The sequence below is a fragment of the Sphaeramia orbicularis genome, chromosome 5, assembly GCF_902148855.1.
Source record: "Sphaeramia orbicularis chromosome 5, fSphaOr1.1, whole genome shotgun sequence".
Lineage (NCBI taxonomy): Eukaryota > Metazoa > Chordata > Actinopteri > Kurtiformes > Apogonidae > Sphaeramia > Sphaeramia orbicularis.
Window position 1 is genome coordinate 635929 of NC_043961.1, and position 13849 is coordinate 649777.

At 40.7% G+C, this 13849-nt stretch overlaps 1 protein-coding gene across 2 annotated transcripts in view; it reads right to left on the reverse strand.

Moving 5' to 3' along the window:
- Positions 1 to 229: 229 nt before the first annotated feature.
- Positions 230 to 13849, reverse strand: part of LOC115419861 (helicase with zinc finger domain 2-like) — a 40077-nt gene continuing 26457 nt past the window's right edge. For both annotated transcript variants that reach the window (XM_030134915.1, XM_030134916.1), the window contains exons 10-20: positions 13599 to 13684; positions 12673 to 12792; positions 9538 to 9693; positions 9314 to 9458; positions 7514 to 7630; positions 7202 to 7394; positions 6300 to 6446; positions 6004 to 6213; positions 5105 to 5261; positions 4729 to 4896; positions 230 to 444 (exon numbers count right to left, since the gene is read on the reverse strand). In XM_030134915.1, the coding sequence (XP_029990775.1) occupies positions 335 to 444; positions 4729 to 4896; positions 5105 to 5261; positions 6004 to 6213; positions 6300 to 6446; positions 7202 to 7394; positions 7514 to 7630; positions 9314 to 9458; positions 9538 to 9693; positions 12673 to 12792; positions 13599 to 13684 (1609 nt within the window). In that variant the 3' untranslated portion in view covers positions 230 to 334. The remainder of the gene's footprint in view (positions 445 to 4728; positions 4897 to 5104; positions 5262 to 6003; positions 6214 to 6299; positions 6447 to 7201; positions 7395 to 7513; positions 7631 to 9313; positions 9459 to 9537; positions 9694 to 12672; positions 12793 to 13598; positions 13685 to 13849) is intronic.

The window sequence follows — 13849 nt, forward strand, 5'->3', positions numbered from 1 at the left end:
ACTTAAAACGCAGTCACTTATGGCTTCAAATATACAGTGATACTGACACATGAACGTGGATGATGTCCACAGATACAAAAGGACAAGTCTACAAAAATATGAGCAGAGTCAAGCTGGTCCCAATGTAAAAACAAATCTGACAATCTGACTTTCACTCAAGTTTTGTAAATGAATCAACATATTTAAGAATTTCATTCTTGTCTTTGGTCACATAAGCTCTGGTTTAAAGCTAATTCTACGTTTTGTGAGATCATTTGTGTGTTCTGTCTCAGATGTTCGTGTCGTATTAACCGACTGAAAACTCAACGGACGGTGAATCCAAACATCAGACTTTTCAGACACAACGAACTGAAATCTTGTCTGCATCAGTCACTGCGTTTTGACGTTTGTAGAAGTCGAGCAAATGTCTCCAAGTTGGGTTTCTGCTGAGCAGCTGCTGGTTCCCTGTGAGCAGAAGGACACATCCAGGTTCAGAAGGTTTAAAGGTAAAAAACATCACTGATGAGTAGGGCTGGACGAAAATATGGGTTCTGCAATATATCGTGATATTTCATTTCACAATACTGTATCAATATTAAAAAGTACTGTATGGATATTTTTAGGTATGTATTCAAATGGAGATATTGTGGAGGTTCATTTTTGTTTTTTTTGTTTTTCTCTATTGTTTCTATCTTATTTATTATTATTCAACACTGTTTTATTAAATAATGGTTATTTGAATCTTCCTAAACACTTTTTTCTGTCTGAGAGGCAGATGGGAGTTCCTTTGGAAACTAGGAGAATTAGAAACGTGTTGTGATAGAACATAGATCCTGTTCTGATCAAATAAAACGTGTTTAGTATTTGTACATATTTGTGGTGTAATTCAATCCTTCCAGGAAATAATCATTAAAAAAAAAAGAAACAAACAAAAATTGCCTTTTTAACAGTATCATGATATATCATGATATATCATATCATGATCCTAGTATTGTGATTTGTATCGTATTGCCAGATTCTTGCCAATACACAGGCCTACTGATGAGGCAGATAAAGGGTTAACATATCTGTCCAACTAATACCACCGGATAAAACCCTTCACATCCCATCTGACGCCAGTGGAGGTTTCTAAATCTCAAGGAAAGATTTGTCAAGGATCAAATAAATCCTCAAAGCAGAAGAAAAATCTGACCTCTTCACTAGTGTAAAAAGACATTAAAGGAGTGATATTTAGCTTTTTTAAATGGAATTCTTCCTTTTCCCTCATGTCCCTGTGGTCTCCATAAACTGTAAATGCTCTGCTTGGCTCTGAATTCTTCATTCATTCAACTCCACAGGTCCATCTGCAACACTATTTCTGACTAATGACACCACAAAGGGGGTTTGGAGCGCTGGCCCTTTAAATGCACAGGAGACACTTCAGGCCCCGCCCCCTCCAGGTTATTGGCTGTGCTGCTCTGTCCTGTTCAACCAACACCTGAACATTTTAGGTCATGGGCTCCAAGTTTGGACAGATTTTCAGTTTTTACTACAACCACTGATGACAACAAACAATTATGTCGAACTGGAGAAATGTTGGACTGAAGTCTGGACCTGATATGAGCAAATGTGGAGACGGAACTGGTTAGAGACGCAACTAATTAAGAAGGAATTAAAATAAGTTGAAGAAATCCACTTGATTTTTGCCAAAGTGAATATGGGTCAAAACATGGTATTGGAAATCTCTCTGACCGGACATTACAGAGACAATTTGACAGGTTAGTGTTGCTAAATGACCCACAGTTTTACTTTTAAATTCATTTTTGCTTTAGTTGGACCATCAGGGATGATCCAAAACAAGGAGCTACTTTATACTGAAATAAATGTTGGAATGGAAATCAGTTAAAGTTGGCTCTCTGATGGGACAGGACTGTGTTTGGACCCATATAAAGATAGTTTTGCAGCACCTGGAGGGTTCAAATTCAAATGTTTTGAACTATTAGGGTCCAAATACACAAATAATGCTGCGTTTCCACTATGTGGAACCGACTCGACTCGACTCGGGTACCAGGTACTATTCCTGGAGGCCATTTCCATTACAGGATACTACCAAAGTTACAGTACCTGGACACCAAAGCTCACGCCACCGAGGACAGAACTGTGTGAACCTCCCTGAGCGACCACAGAGTGTAGTTTTACAGACTGTCATGTGGGTTAACCTCCTGGTATATTTACTGTAAACTTCTGCATCTGTTTGTTTAAGATGGCGTGTCGCACACTGATGACGCAATGACGCAGAAAGAACTCCCTGACCAACCAGTGGTCTGCAGTGTTTACACGTCACATTGTAGTATCTCTTGGAACCTCAGAAGAGTAGATACCAAAAAACTAGTACCAGGTATCAGATTCCAGGTTGTTTTCATAATGGAAACATAAAAAGGCCAAGATGAGCCGACACCACATAGTCAAAATGCACCATAAATGAACCAAAGACTAATAAAAGTGGGTTTAGCAAAATATGACCCCTTTAAATCTAATCATCAGCTGATTTTTATGTGAAATAAGACAGTTTTATTTACATTAAATATAGAAATGCATCCAAAATAAATGGAACATCTAGAGGAAAATAAAATCATTCAAAAATAGAAATATGAAAAAAGAGAGCAAATAACAGATGAAATCCTAATGCAGAGCGTAATGTAATGGTTGAATGAGTAAAGCCGTCCTGAATTTATTAACAGTAAATACAGTGAATTAAGAATTAACGAAGAGTTCAACCACAGAAACATCAAAGATGTTAATGGATTTATAAATACCCCCCTTTAGGACAAATGGAAATAAAGTTTGTGTCACATAAACGGTACTTCTTTATTATTATACTTAGTTTTCTATTAAATCTACTACCATGTGAGTAGAAGTGTTATTGATCAGGACCTTTTCTGATCAGATTCATTAATCAATCAGAAGGAAGGACTCTGGTCTATGAAGGAAAAGTCTATACCTGACAGATGGGTTTGGAGAAACATCTGATGATCAGGCCATAACTTTCTGTGTTACGCTGCCACCTACTGGTCAATGTGGGTTAAAAGCTTCGATTCTCCACAAAGAGTCTCTGAATTTACAGTCTGAACAAGACAACAAAATGACTAAAAGAATCACCTGGATATTGATAGGAGCTAATGGGACTACTGACCTGTTTTGTGTCACATGACTGGTCACATGACTGGTCCATCCCAGTATTAATTCTGTTCCTTTTGTCCAAAGAATCCAAGGTTCACAAATGTCAAAAGTGTTTTTCCATAAAATTATTCCAGTTGTGAAATGGTTCCTGTAAAGTCCATTGTTTGTCTGTAGTAAATCCTCAGGAATGTTTCCAGTAAAAGCGTTTGGCTCAGTTTGGATCGGTTTGGATCGGTTTGGCTCAGTTTGGATCGGTTTGGATCGGTTTGGCTCAGTTTGGATCGGTTTGGATCGGTTGGTCACCTGACACTAAAAGTCCACAGCTCCTTTTAGGTTTTACCTAGAAATCTAAAACTTCCTCCAGGTGTAGATGACAGGATGTAGAAGTCAGTAGATACTGTTGTGTGTCTGGGATAAGGCACGGTAAAGTTAGCTCAAATAATGTAAACCTGACGTAGTCCAGGTTGTAATTTATCCACTAAAACTAAAACAGGGAATGTTTTGAAACTAGAGGTTATTACCTTTAAATGAGGTGTCACTGATTAATTTAGTCCTTGTGGTTCTTCACTTCTAAGATTTGAAACTTAATAAATTAGAGAAAACACTAATTAGATGGAAGGAACAGGTTAAACTGTAAATAAATATGGATTTGACGTTTAATTGCAATAATTAAGGATATCTACTAATAGGAATGTGGTCATCATAACATTTTTGACCTTATCACTGAAACTTGAGTAAAAATCATTTTACACTTAAGTCTAATTTGATAAAACCATGAACAATAATTATATAAGAAAAAGTATTTTAATAGGAAGTAATTTTATTTATTTTTTTATTACTTACTTATTACTCAACTTAATTACCCACTGAGTTGATGTGTAACAGGTTGAAGGTCAGGTCTGGTCCCAGGGGTCGGACCGATACTGAATATGAACATGTTTTATTTCAGTGGTGGAAAAGTGGAACTCCCTTCCTCCTAATATCAGACAGTTGGACAGCTATGCATGATTTCAAAAACACCCAAAGCTTTGGTTAAAACCCACACAAATGTGCAATCATTAATATTTGCACTTGCTTCACTAGTTTGTTCTTTGACACCCATACCCACTGTTTCCAAAACTTATGATTGTGTTTATAACTTTAATGTATTACTTTTACTTTGTCTTAATTGTTCGTCTGCCTGTTTAATAGACTTTGTATATCTTCTTATGGCTCTAGCTTTGTATTAACTGCTGGTTGCCTGCCCAGGACTACAGATGCTAATTAACTGTTAGCTAACTCTGGTGCAATTGTAAAATTGTGCGTTATCCCTGTAAAAGAAACGATAAACTAAACTAAACTACGGACAATTTGACCCAAATGGTTAATTTTCTTTAATTTGAGATATAAAGGCTTTGTTTTTATGCTTAAGCTACTGAGCTTTTTTTAGAATGTGTTGCAATAATTGAACTTGTAATAGGTTTAAGTCGTCTGTCTGGGTTTATACAACACCAGTCCAGTAGGTCTGACATATTTGGACGCAGAAATGCTGTGAGTTCGTTCGCTTTACTTCTCTAAGTCTGAACTGTGTGGAGGTGTTTTTCTTCTTACCGATGATGCACAGTCCCTCCTTGGCTCTGGTGATGGCCACGTTTATCTGGTTTGGATCTCCCACAAAGCCCAGGTGTTTGGAAAGCCACCCCCTCTCTGGTTCGACCTCCATCTCTTCACTTGGTACCGAGCACACGGTCGATATGATCACGTAACGCCATTCACTTCCTACAAGGAAACACGCATAACATTACAGGACGAACCAGAGGTCTTTCTAACTGGAATAAAACCCTGAACATCTACAGGTTTTCAGAGGCTCAAACTACTTGGATTTCATATGATCTTGCTTCTTCTGTGGATGTATCCTGATGACCTGCATGTTGAACCCTGACACTACACAGACTGGATGTTCGAAGGTCCAGGAGTTTTTTGACACCTTGGCTTTTCGTGACGGTGGTGACAGTGATTCCCTCCATCTTCTTCTCCTTCAGCTCCATTTTGATTTCCGATACTTGGGCGTTGTAGGGCGATATGATCACGATGCCCTGCTGTTGGATCTTGGCGTTCTCCACCAGCATCTGTGCTATCTCCACCTTCAAAAGAACCAAATAATGCATATGGTTGGAAGCAGCGCTCAGCAGGTTCAGACTGTTTTCAGATGCACGGTCAAAAATTAAAGAACAAAAAAACCTGAAATCTCACACCACTGGGACTTGGGCCGACTCGACTCAACTCAACTTTAAGAACAACCACTATTTAAAAAAGTGCTGTACATTAATCACAAAAACAAAACTATAAAACAAAAAATATAAAACAATAAAAAGAGTAAAAACAATAAAAGCACTAAAGCAAAAGCAGAGTTTCATGTTGGATCAAAAGGAGTAAAAAGAGGTTTTAAATTTTAGAATTGGACAGTGAAGGGGCGTGTCTAAAGTGCAAAGGCAGGTAATTCCATAAATTCCCTTTGACCTGTCATGTATTTCACTTTTTTGAGTCTTGTGATAAAGCACTACCTTTGGGTTGACTGGGATCAAATCTTTTGTGACGCATTAGGATTTTATTTCTAGTTACGGAGTTTTGTGTCTAACAGAAAACTGAGCGAAGGCGTAACACAAGAATGGTGATGATCCCACGTTCATGTTCTGGTTAATACTGGATCTAGGTTCTGATGACAGATCGAAATGCTTTGACAGATCTATTTCCAAAGTCAAAGGTTTCACCCACACTAAAGCATTTCAACAATCTCCATCTAAACCTGAAACGCAAGCGAAAAGCAAAGAATAATCACAAATATTTCAACAAACACATGAAACCCAAAGGGGCCCAGTACAGTACCACTTTCTTCCTCTCTTCACGGTTCGCTTTGGAGTTCTCGTTGCCCTTCGCCGTGCTGACGACCAAACTGACCGTCTTTCCTCTGATGTCTCCGAAAACGATCGGCATGGTAACCTTGTCCACCAGCAGGACGCTGTTCGGCTGCTCCACACCGGTTTTAAGCTGTGCGTTATAAAACTCCTCTGATGGGAACCTGCAGATGTCCCTGTGCTGCGGAGTCAAGCAGTTGGAAGATGTGGGTTAAAATGATGATTCTAAGTCCATCCTCTGGATACCAACAGGTCACATGATCTCACCATTCTGTACTGGGTGTCCAGCATCACAGCCCTCTTCTCGTGGGTGGTGTAGTAGCGCTCAAACAGAGACCTGGACATCCCCAACTTTCGCACTTGCTCATTCAACACGATTGGACGTAACTGTTTGTGGTCGCCGATCAACACAATCTGGTGTCATAAAGTACATGTAAGCAGGAAATTCAGTATCACATCAACAATCCAGTTTAGAAAAATATGGTTCAATGATCTGGAGTCAACAACACTTCAGGCCGGTCATCAGAATTCAGACATTTCTAGAAACCATGGATTTGCATCATCCCAGTGTTTTTTGTCACTGTGTCTGTTTACATAACCATAAAAATCCAAACACTGTCAGGAATCAGATAATTGTAATAATCAGATATATATATATATATATATATATATATATATATATATATATATATATATATATATATTTATATATATATATATATGTGTGTGTGTGTGTTGCCCTCTGAGCCATTGCATCAAAATCACATTTTGATGTAAATGTGATTGAATGTAATCTATGTCATCCAATTTTTATGCAATATATGGGCATTAAAAAAAATTGTTTGTTTTTTTTTTGCATCAAAGAATACGATTTGTTTACACGGCATTTAAAGGGTTACAAACCTGACAGCTGTTGAGTATTTGGTATTTTTGTTTACAGCACAAGTGGATGGAATACAAAAATGTAAAAAAAAAAAAAGGATAAAATAAATTGTATGACATTTTTTTTGACATTGCTACGGCCCTGTCCAGATTATGTGCTTTTGGTGATTCCGAAGGGCCTCTGGGTGACGATACCGCAGGGTTGAATACTGATCAACTCCAACACACATCATTTCTTCAGTGATTTCACAGGAGGCGGGGCTGTGGTGATCAGCTGATGAACACACCTTCTCTGGCTTGTTGCAGACCAGTGGGATCATGGCCTGGGGTTCGGTCGCCATTGCGCATTCGTCGATGAGGATCTGTCGTGCGCTGACCGTCTTGGTCAGGCTCGGCGTGGACGCCTGCGTGCACGTGCACAGAATGACGTCGTGTCTTTCCAGCTCATATATACGAGCCTTTTGGAGAAGCTGCTTGTACCTGAAGGGAAAAACCGTCCATGAACATTTTCATTTCACGTCTCATTTGGATGTTAAAAGGTTCCATCAGATTTTTCTGTACATTCTGTACATACAGGAAGTGCATTAAACTGAACTTACTCTTTCACCTCGTCTGCAGTCAGATGTTCCTTTGCCTTAATGCGTTTGTCAAAGGCTCGTATTTGGGTTGAAAAAGGGTTTTGTGGTTCTCTCATGCGGTGATGGAGGGTGATGCTCCTAGAACCATGTCACATATGATGATGTTAGCAAACAAGTTTTATAGCTTTTAAAGGAGTGATATTTATCTTTTTTCAATGGCATTCTCTCTTTTCCCTCATGTCCCTGTGGTCTCCATAAACTGTAAATGCTCTGCTTGGCTCTGAATTCTTCATTCATTCAACTCCACAGGTCCATCTGCAACACTATTTCTGACTAATGACACCACAAAGGGGGTTTGGAGCGCTAGCCCTTTAAATGCACAAGAGACACTTGAGGCCCCGCCCCCTCTAGGTTATTGGCTGTGCTGCTCTGTCCTGTTCAACCAACAACTGAACATTTGAGGTGATGGGCTCCAAGTCTGGACAGATTTTCAGTCTGGACTACAACCGCTGATGACGACAAACAATTACGGAGAAAAACTGGAGAAATGTTGGACTGAAGTCTGGACCTGAAACGTGCAAATGTTGTGACGTAGCTAGTTATAGACGTAACAAATTAAGCAGAAATTCAAACAGGTTGTAGAAATCCACTCAATTTTTGCCCAAATGAAGATAAATATAGTTTTGCAGCAGCTGGAGGATTCAAATTCAAACTGTCTGAACTATTAGGGTCCAAATACACAAAGAAATGAAGCACAGACTAAGAAAAGTGGGTTTAGACAAATATGAGCCTTTAAATATTAAGGATCAGATCCACAGAGATGGATTGTGTTACTAATAGTGTTATGGGTGGGAGGAAGAACCTGGAGATGGCCCACACAGAGGAGACTAGAAAAGCATTGGGAGAGCGCAGACCTCCACCAAGACAGATCTGCCCCCCCCCCCCCCCCCCATCACCACAAAAATTTAATCATTTCTTCCTTGTGCCAGTATCAACATTTCCTGAAATTTTCATGAAAATCTGTCCATAACTTTTTGAGTTCTCTTGCTAACAGACAAAAAAAAAAACCTGGCAAAAACATAACCTCCTTGGCGAAGGTAACCAGATACAAACATATAAATGAAAAATGTGTGGTAAATGGGATTTTCAGTGTTCAGTGTAAATGTCCACAGAGTCCACATTCCACAGTGGATGTGGACAATTTAGATCCACATACAAGAGATTGTTCTAAGCTACAGGTGGATCCAACTGGAGGCTAATCAGTCGTTTGGAATTTTGGATGAATTTCTGAAAATGTCTCAGTGATGACAGATGGAAAACTGTAGATGTTGTGACCTTGCTGTGACCTTGAACTTTGTCCTACTGGGACCAAAATGGACTGGGTTGGTCCCAGGGCCTAGGCCTATCTGTGGGGAAGATCTGGGAAAGATGGGTGGAAGAGTTTTACACTGAAGATGAACAAACACACAAACAAACACACAAAGCAAAGTGATCACAGTACCTCCTGGTGGAGGTAACTTGCAGACTCCACACAGAAAGGGCCTCCCCCTGGTGGCCAGTGTTGGAACCAAACCAGAACCTGTGACTATACTAACCACCACACCACTGTGTCAACACCCGATATCATTAAACATAAATTCAATCTAATTCCAGCCTCAGAAACTCACAGATTTGTAGAAAAAGAGGGATACAGTGTGTGACTGAGTTAGTGTTCTGTTTAACTGTGGGATTGTACAAGACCCAAACGCTGTCCTGTCCTCATGTAGATCTGGTCCTGAGTGTCAAAAACCACTGTGATTACATACTGTAACATTTCATTACCGGAGCTTGGGGTTCGCTGGCTCATTGCGGCGTGACATGTGAGAGAACTGAAGTCTACATTCTGGAAAAGGGTAATCCACCATCTCCACTTGTTGACCATAGACCCTGAGGAGTTTTGGCTTTCCTCCGAACTTCAACAGAAACTCTGTTGCCATAGTAACAAACACATGCAGCGTCAGAGAAACAACAGAAAGAATGAAATCCCGACAGGTAAAGAAACTCACCTGCAACGACGTCGACAGACTTATTGGAAGGACCGCAGTAGAGAATGACTGATTTCTTGTTCTGATCCTTCGGGTCCACAGATGTCCACGGGTTCTCCAAGTTCAGCTCAAAGAAGCAGTGCACGATGTACGCTCCGACTATTGTCTTTCCGGTTCCTGACAGACAAGCAAGAGAAATGTTTTATCATTTACAGAAAGAAAAGAAATAATGTTGTTACATCCTCCGCAAGAACTCTGTTATTTTTTTTTTTGCGCAGTTTGTTCTCGACACATCATCCAGACACAACATTTTCCTCATGTGGTGTCCAGCTGCTATTGTGCGCTTAGACATTTGAAGTGGCCGTGGTAAAGAAAGGTTAAAACTTAGCTGGTTTTATTATAGCCATTGGGAAATTTGGTCATCGTGGCGGCATCTGCAGTGACGCAGACGCTAAACTGGTCCGTTGTGGTGAAGAGGGAGCAAAGCCGAAAGGCGACGCTCTTCATTTATCATCAGTCTACGTTCCAACCCTCACCTATGCTCATGAGCTCTGGGTAATGACCGAAAGAATGAGGTCACGGGTACAAGCGGCCGAAATGAGTTTCCTCCACAGGGTGGCCAGGCTCAGCCTTATGCCGCGTTTCTACTGCGTGGAACCGGCTCAGCTCGACTCGGTATTCCTGCAGACTGTTTCCATTACAGGGTACTACTGACTTTTCAGTACCTGGTCGTCATAGCGATGTGGCGCGTTACTTCTGTGTCATCTGCTCAGAGTTGCTGATAAACTCGCTTGTTGCGTGTTGTCTCATCTGAATTTTTATGTCGGCCACCAAAGACTGAACCTCCTGGAGCGACCATGGTGTAGTTTTGGGCTGTTCTCATGTGGGTTAATGGATCCACAGATTTACTGTCCACTAACACATCTGTTTTGGTAAAAGGGTGGGGCACAGAGAAAACTGTCTGACCAATCAGTGGTCTGCAGTGTTTACACGTCACCTTTTAGTGTCTGGTCCCCAGACCTGGAACCTCGGTGGAGGTGAGACCAAAAAAGTAGTACCGGGCACCAGATTCCAGGTCCTTTTTCGTAATGGAAACGGAAAAAGGACGAGTCGAGTTGAGCTGATACCACGCAGTGGAAACGGGGCATTAGAGATAGAGTGAGGAGCTCGGACATCCAGGAGGGACTCAACTGGCTCCTCCACGTCCAGAGGAGTCAGTTGAGGTGGTTCGGTCATCTAGTGAGGACACCTCCTGGACGCTTCCTGGGGAGGTGTTCCAGGCATGTCCAACCAGGAGGAGACCTCAGGGCTGACCCAGGACACGCTGGAGGGATTATGTCTCTGGACTGGCCTGGGAACGTCTCGGAATTCTCCTGGAAGAGCTGGTGGAAGTGGCTGGGGAGAGGGCTGTCCGGGCTTCTGTGCTGAGGCTGCTGCCCCCGCGACCCAGACCCGGATAAGCAGATGAAGACGGGACGGTACAGGAAATATGGTCTCTGCATTTTACCCACAATCCACACACAGCATTAGCTTTAGGAATTAGCATCAGCACATAGCATACATTAGTATCAGTGAGCTGCAAACTGAAGGCCTCAGGGACCAAGTCCAGACCTGTATCAGCACCGTGGTCAGGGTCCGACAGGAGAATTAACCTACAGCGGTGGAAAAAAGTTTTTGTTCGCCCCGTGGATTTGGGATGCATTACCTTAAGAATCAATCTTAAGTCACTGAATTGTGCCAATTATTGTTCCATTTTCCAAACCCACATACTCCCTTCTGCACACTCTCACTTCCATTTTTTGTTGTAAACCAAGGTTATTATCGTTAAAGAAAACTAACGAAATGACGAAAACTAGAATTGTAAAAACATTTTCATTAACTGAAATAAATAAAAACTAGAATTAAAAGAAAAAAACTATAACTAACTGAAACTGTACTGTGTGTTTACTAAACTAACTAAAACAGATGAAAATTCTGGATCCAATTCCCTTGGTTTTGGTCTTTGTCAATGTCAGATTGATGTTCAGTGGATTTCTTTGTCTCTCTCAGTTTTCTGTGCTGTCTCCATACGACACTTTTTGCTCCGTCACTTGTGTTCACTTGTGGTTTCCAGTCGTCTTCTGGTCCCCACTCTACCTGGAAACATGGAGACTAAAGCAGCAGAGTCCTGTCTGGGATTGATTTGAATACGACCACAGAGAAGAAGAGAAAAGAGACCACTGAACTACAACTGAACTACAACTGAACTACAACTAAACTACAACTAAACTACAACTGAACTACAACTGAACTACAACTGAACTACAACTAAACTACAACTGAACTACAACTGAACTACAACTGAACTACAACTGAACTACAACTGAACTACAACTAAACTACAACTAAACTACAACTGAACTACAACTGAACTACAACTGAACTACAACTAAACTAAAACTGAACTACAACTAAACTACAACTGAACTACAACTAACTACAACTAAACTACAACTGAACTACAACTGAACTACAACTAAACTACAACTGAACTACAACTAAACTACAACTGAACTACAACTGAACTACAACTAAACTACAACTGAACTACAACTAAACTACAACTGAACTACAACTGAACTACAACTAAACTACAACTAAACTACAACTGAACTACAACTAAACTACAACTGAACTACAACTAAACTACAACTGAACTACAACTAAGCATTTAGGAAAAAAATGAAAACTAATAAAAACTATCAAACCTGCTCTAAAAACAAATTAAAACGAACTGAATTAGAGAAAAAAAAGTCCAAACTAAATAAAACTGAACTAGAATGAAAAATCCAGAACTATTAGAACCTTGTTGTAAACAAAAACATTATTTCCAAAATGTTAAGGGTGCCCAAAGCTTTTACCCATGACTGTATATGTACCTATTTTTCTAATGGCTGAGGAAACCAGAGAGAGCAGGAAAACCCAAAACACAAAGGCTCTGGTCTGAGTGGAGGACGTCTGTGGAGGTCTATACATGAGGTTTTTGTGAAGGATGAAATGTCCTAACCAAACATGAACTTTGTTCTAGTTCTTGCCACCTTGACAACATGAACACACTTCTCAGTTCTTGTGCAGTGTGTAATAGTCTTTATGGTAAACAGGAGTTGTTGTTCTTACCAGGCGGCCCTTGGATGAGTGTGAAGGTGTTTTCTATAGCTTTATCCACAGCTGTGAGCTGGCTGTAGTTAAGGTCTGACATGCCTGGTATCCGTCTCCGAACCACGGACCCCGACAGTACTGCAAAAATAAAATACAGGCAAAAGAGTACATCAGACACTCAGGGCCAGATTAACACTTCATTGTACCCTGGGCAATAATATTCAAGGGCCCCATCATCACAACCCCAGGATCCCTATAATCTGGCAAAATACAGAATAAGTTCCAGGAATATATGTAAATATACCCCATACTTCAATATCTAACTATCATCAAATGCATTTTGATGTACAAATGTGTAAATGCTCGTAGAACTACAAGTGCACCACTATAGCCTCTTGTCAAGGCCACTCACTTGCATATGATGATATGAAAACAAAACACATTAGCATCAGTATAATCTAAAATTGATCCACTACACTACGTTCTTTAAATTTTCAGCTTTTTTAATGTCCCTCTCCTTTTTTAATTTTCGTTTGGCGCTCCCACTTAGCTGCTTCTCCATGTTTGCAATGTTTTGATTCATGTACGTCACGTATGTCGCGTAGTTCTTGACGTCTCACATCCCGCTCAGTGCACGCACGTTGATTTGCGTCACCGCTGATTCGCTTTTTGGACTGACCAATGAGGAGAGGGTCTGAGCTCACGGTCACAGACAGCAGGAGCAGGGTTTCTGTGCAGTGCAATGGCTCCGGCCAGCGGACAGTTTCATTTATAAGCAAAAGATAACCAGATATTTTCGTTATGCCCGAGCTACCCAGGGCCCTTCAGAGGTCGCGGGCCCCTGGGCAATTGCCCAGTTGCCCATATGGTTAATCTGGGCTTGGAGACACTTGAATGACATCCCACAGGTGTTTCCACAGTTTGCTGCTCATTTTCAGACTTACCTTCTCGTGGAATGCGTAGTCCAAGTGCGATGGCCTTCACAAGGTCACAGGCAACAGGAATGTTACCCACAGCATCCTCCGCCCGTCTGGAAAATATACATCATCAGCAGTTTAATGTCAAACTGTTTTGGGTTGAGGATATAATATTAACATGTTTGGGTCCTAATGTTTTAGTTAAATTAAATGGAGTGAATTTTGTGCATTTAATATGAACTCAAATTTCTGACTTTAATTGATTTTAGGAGAATATT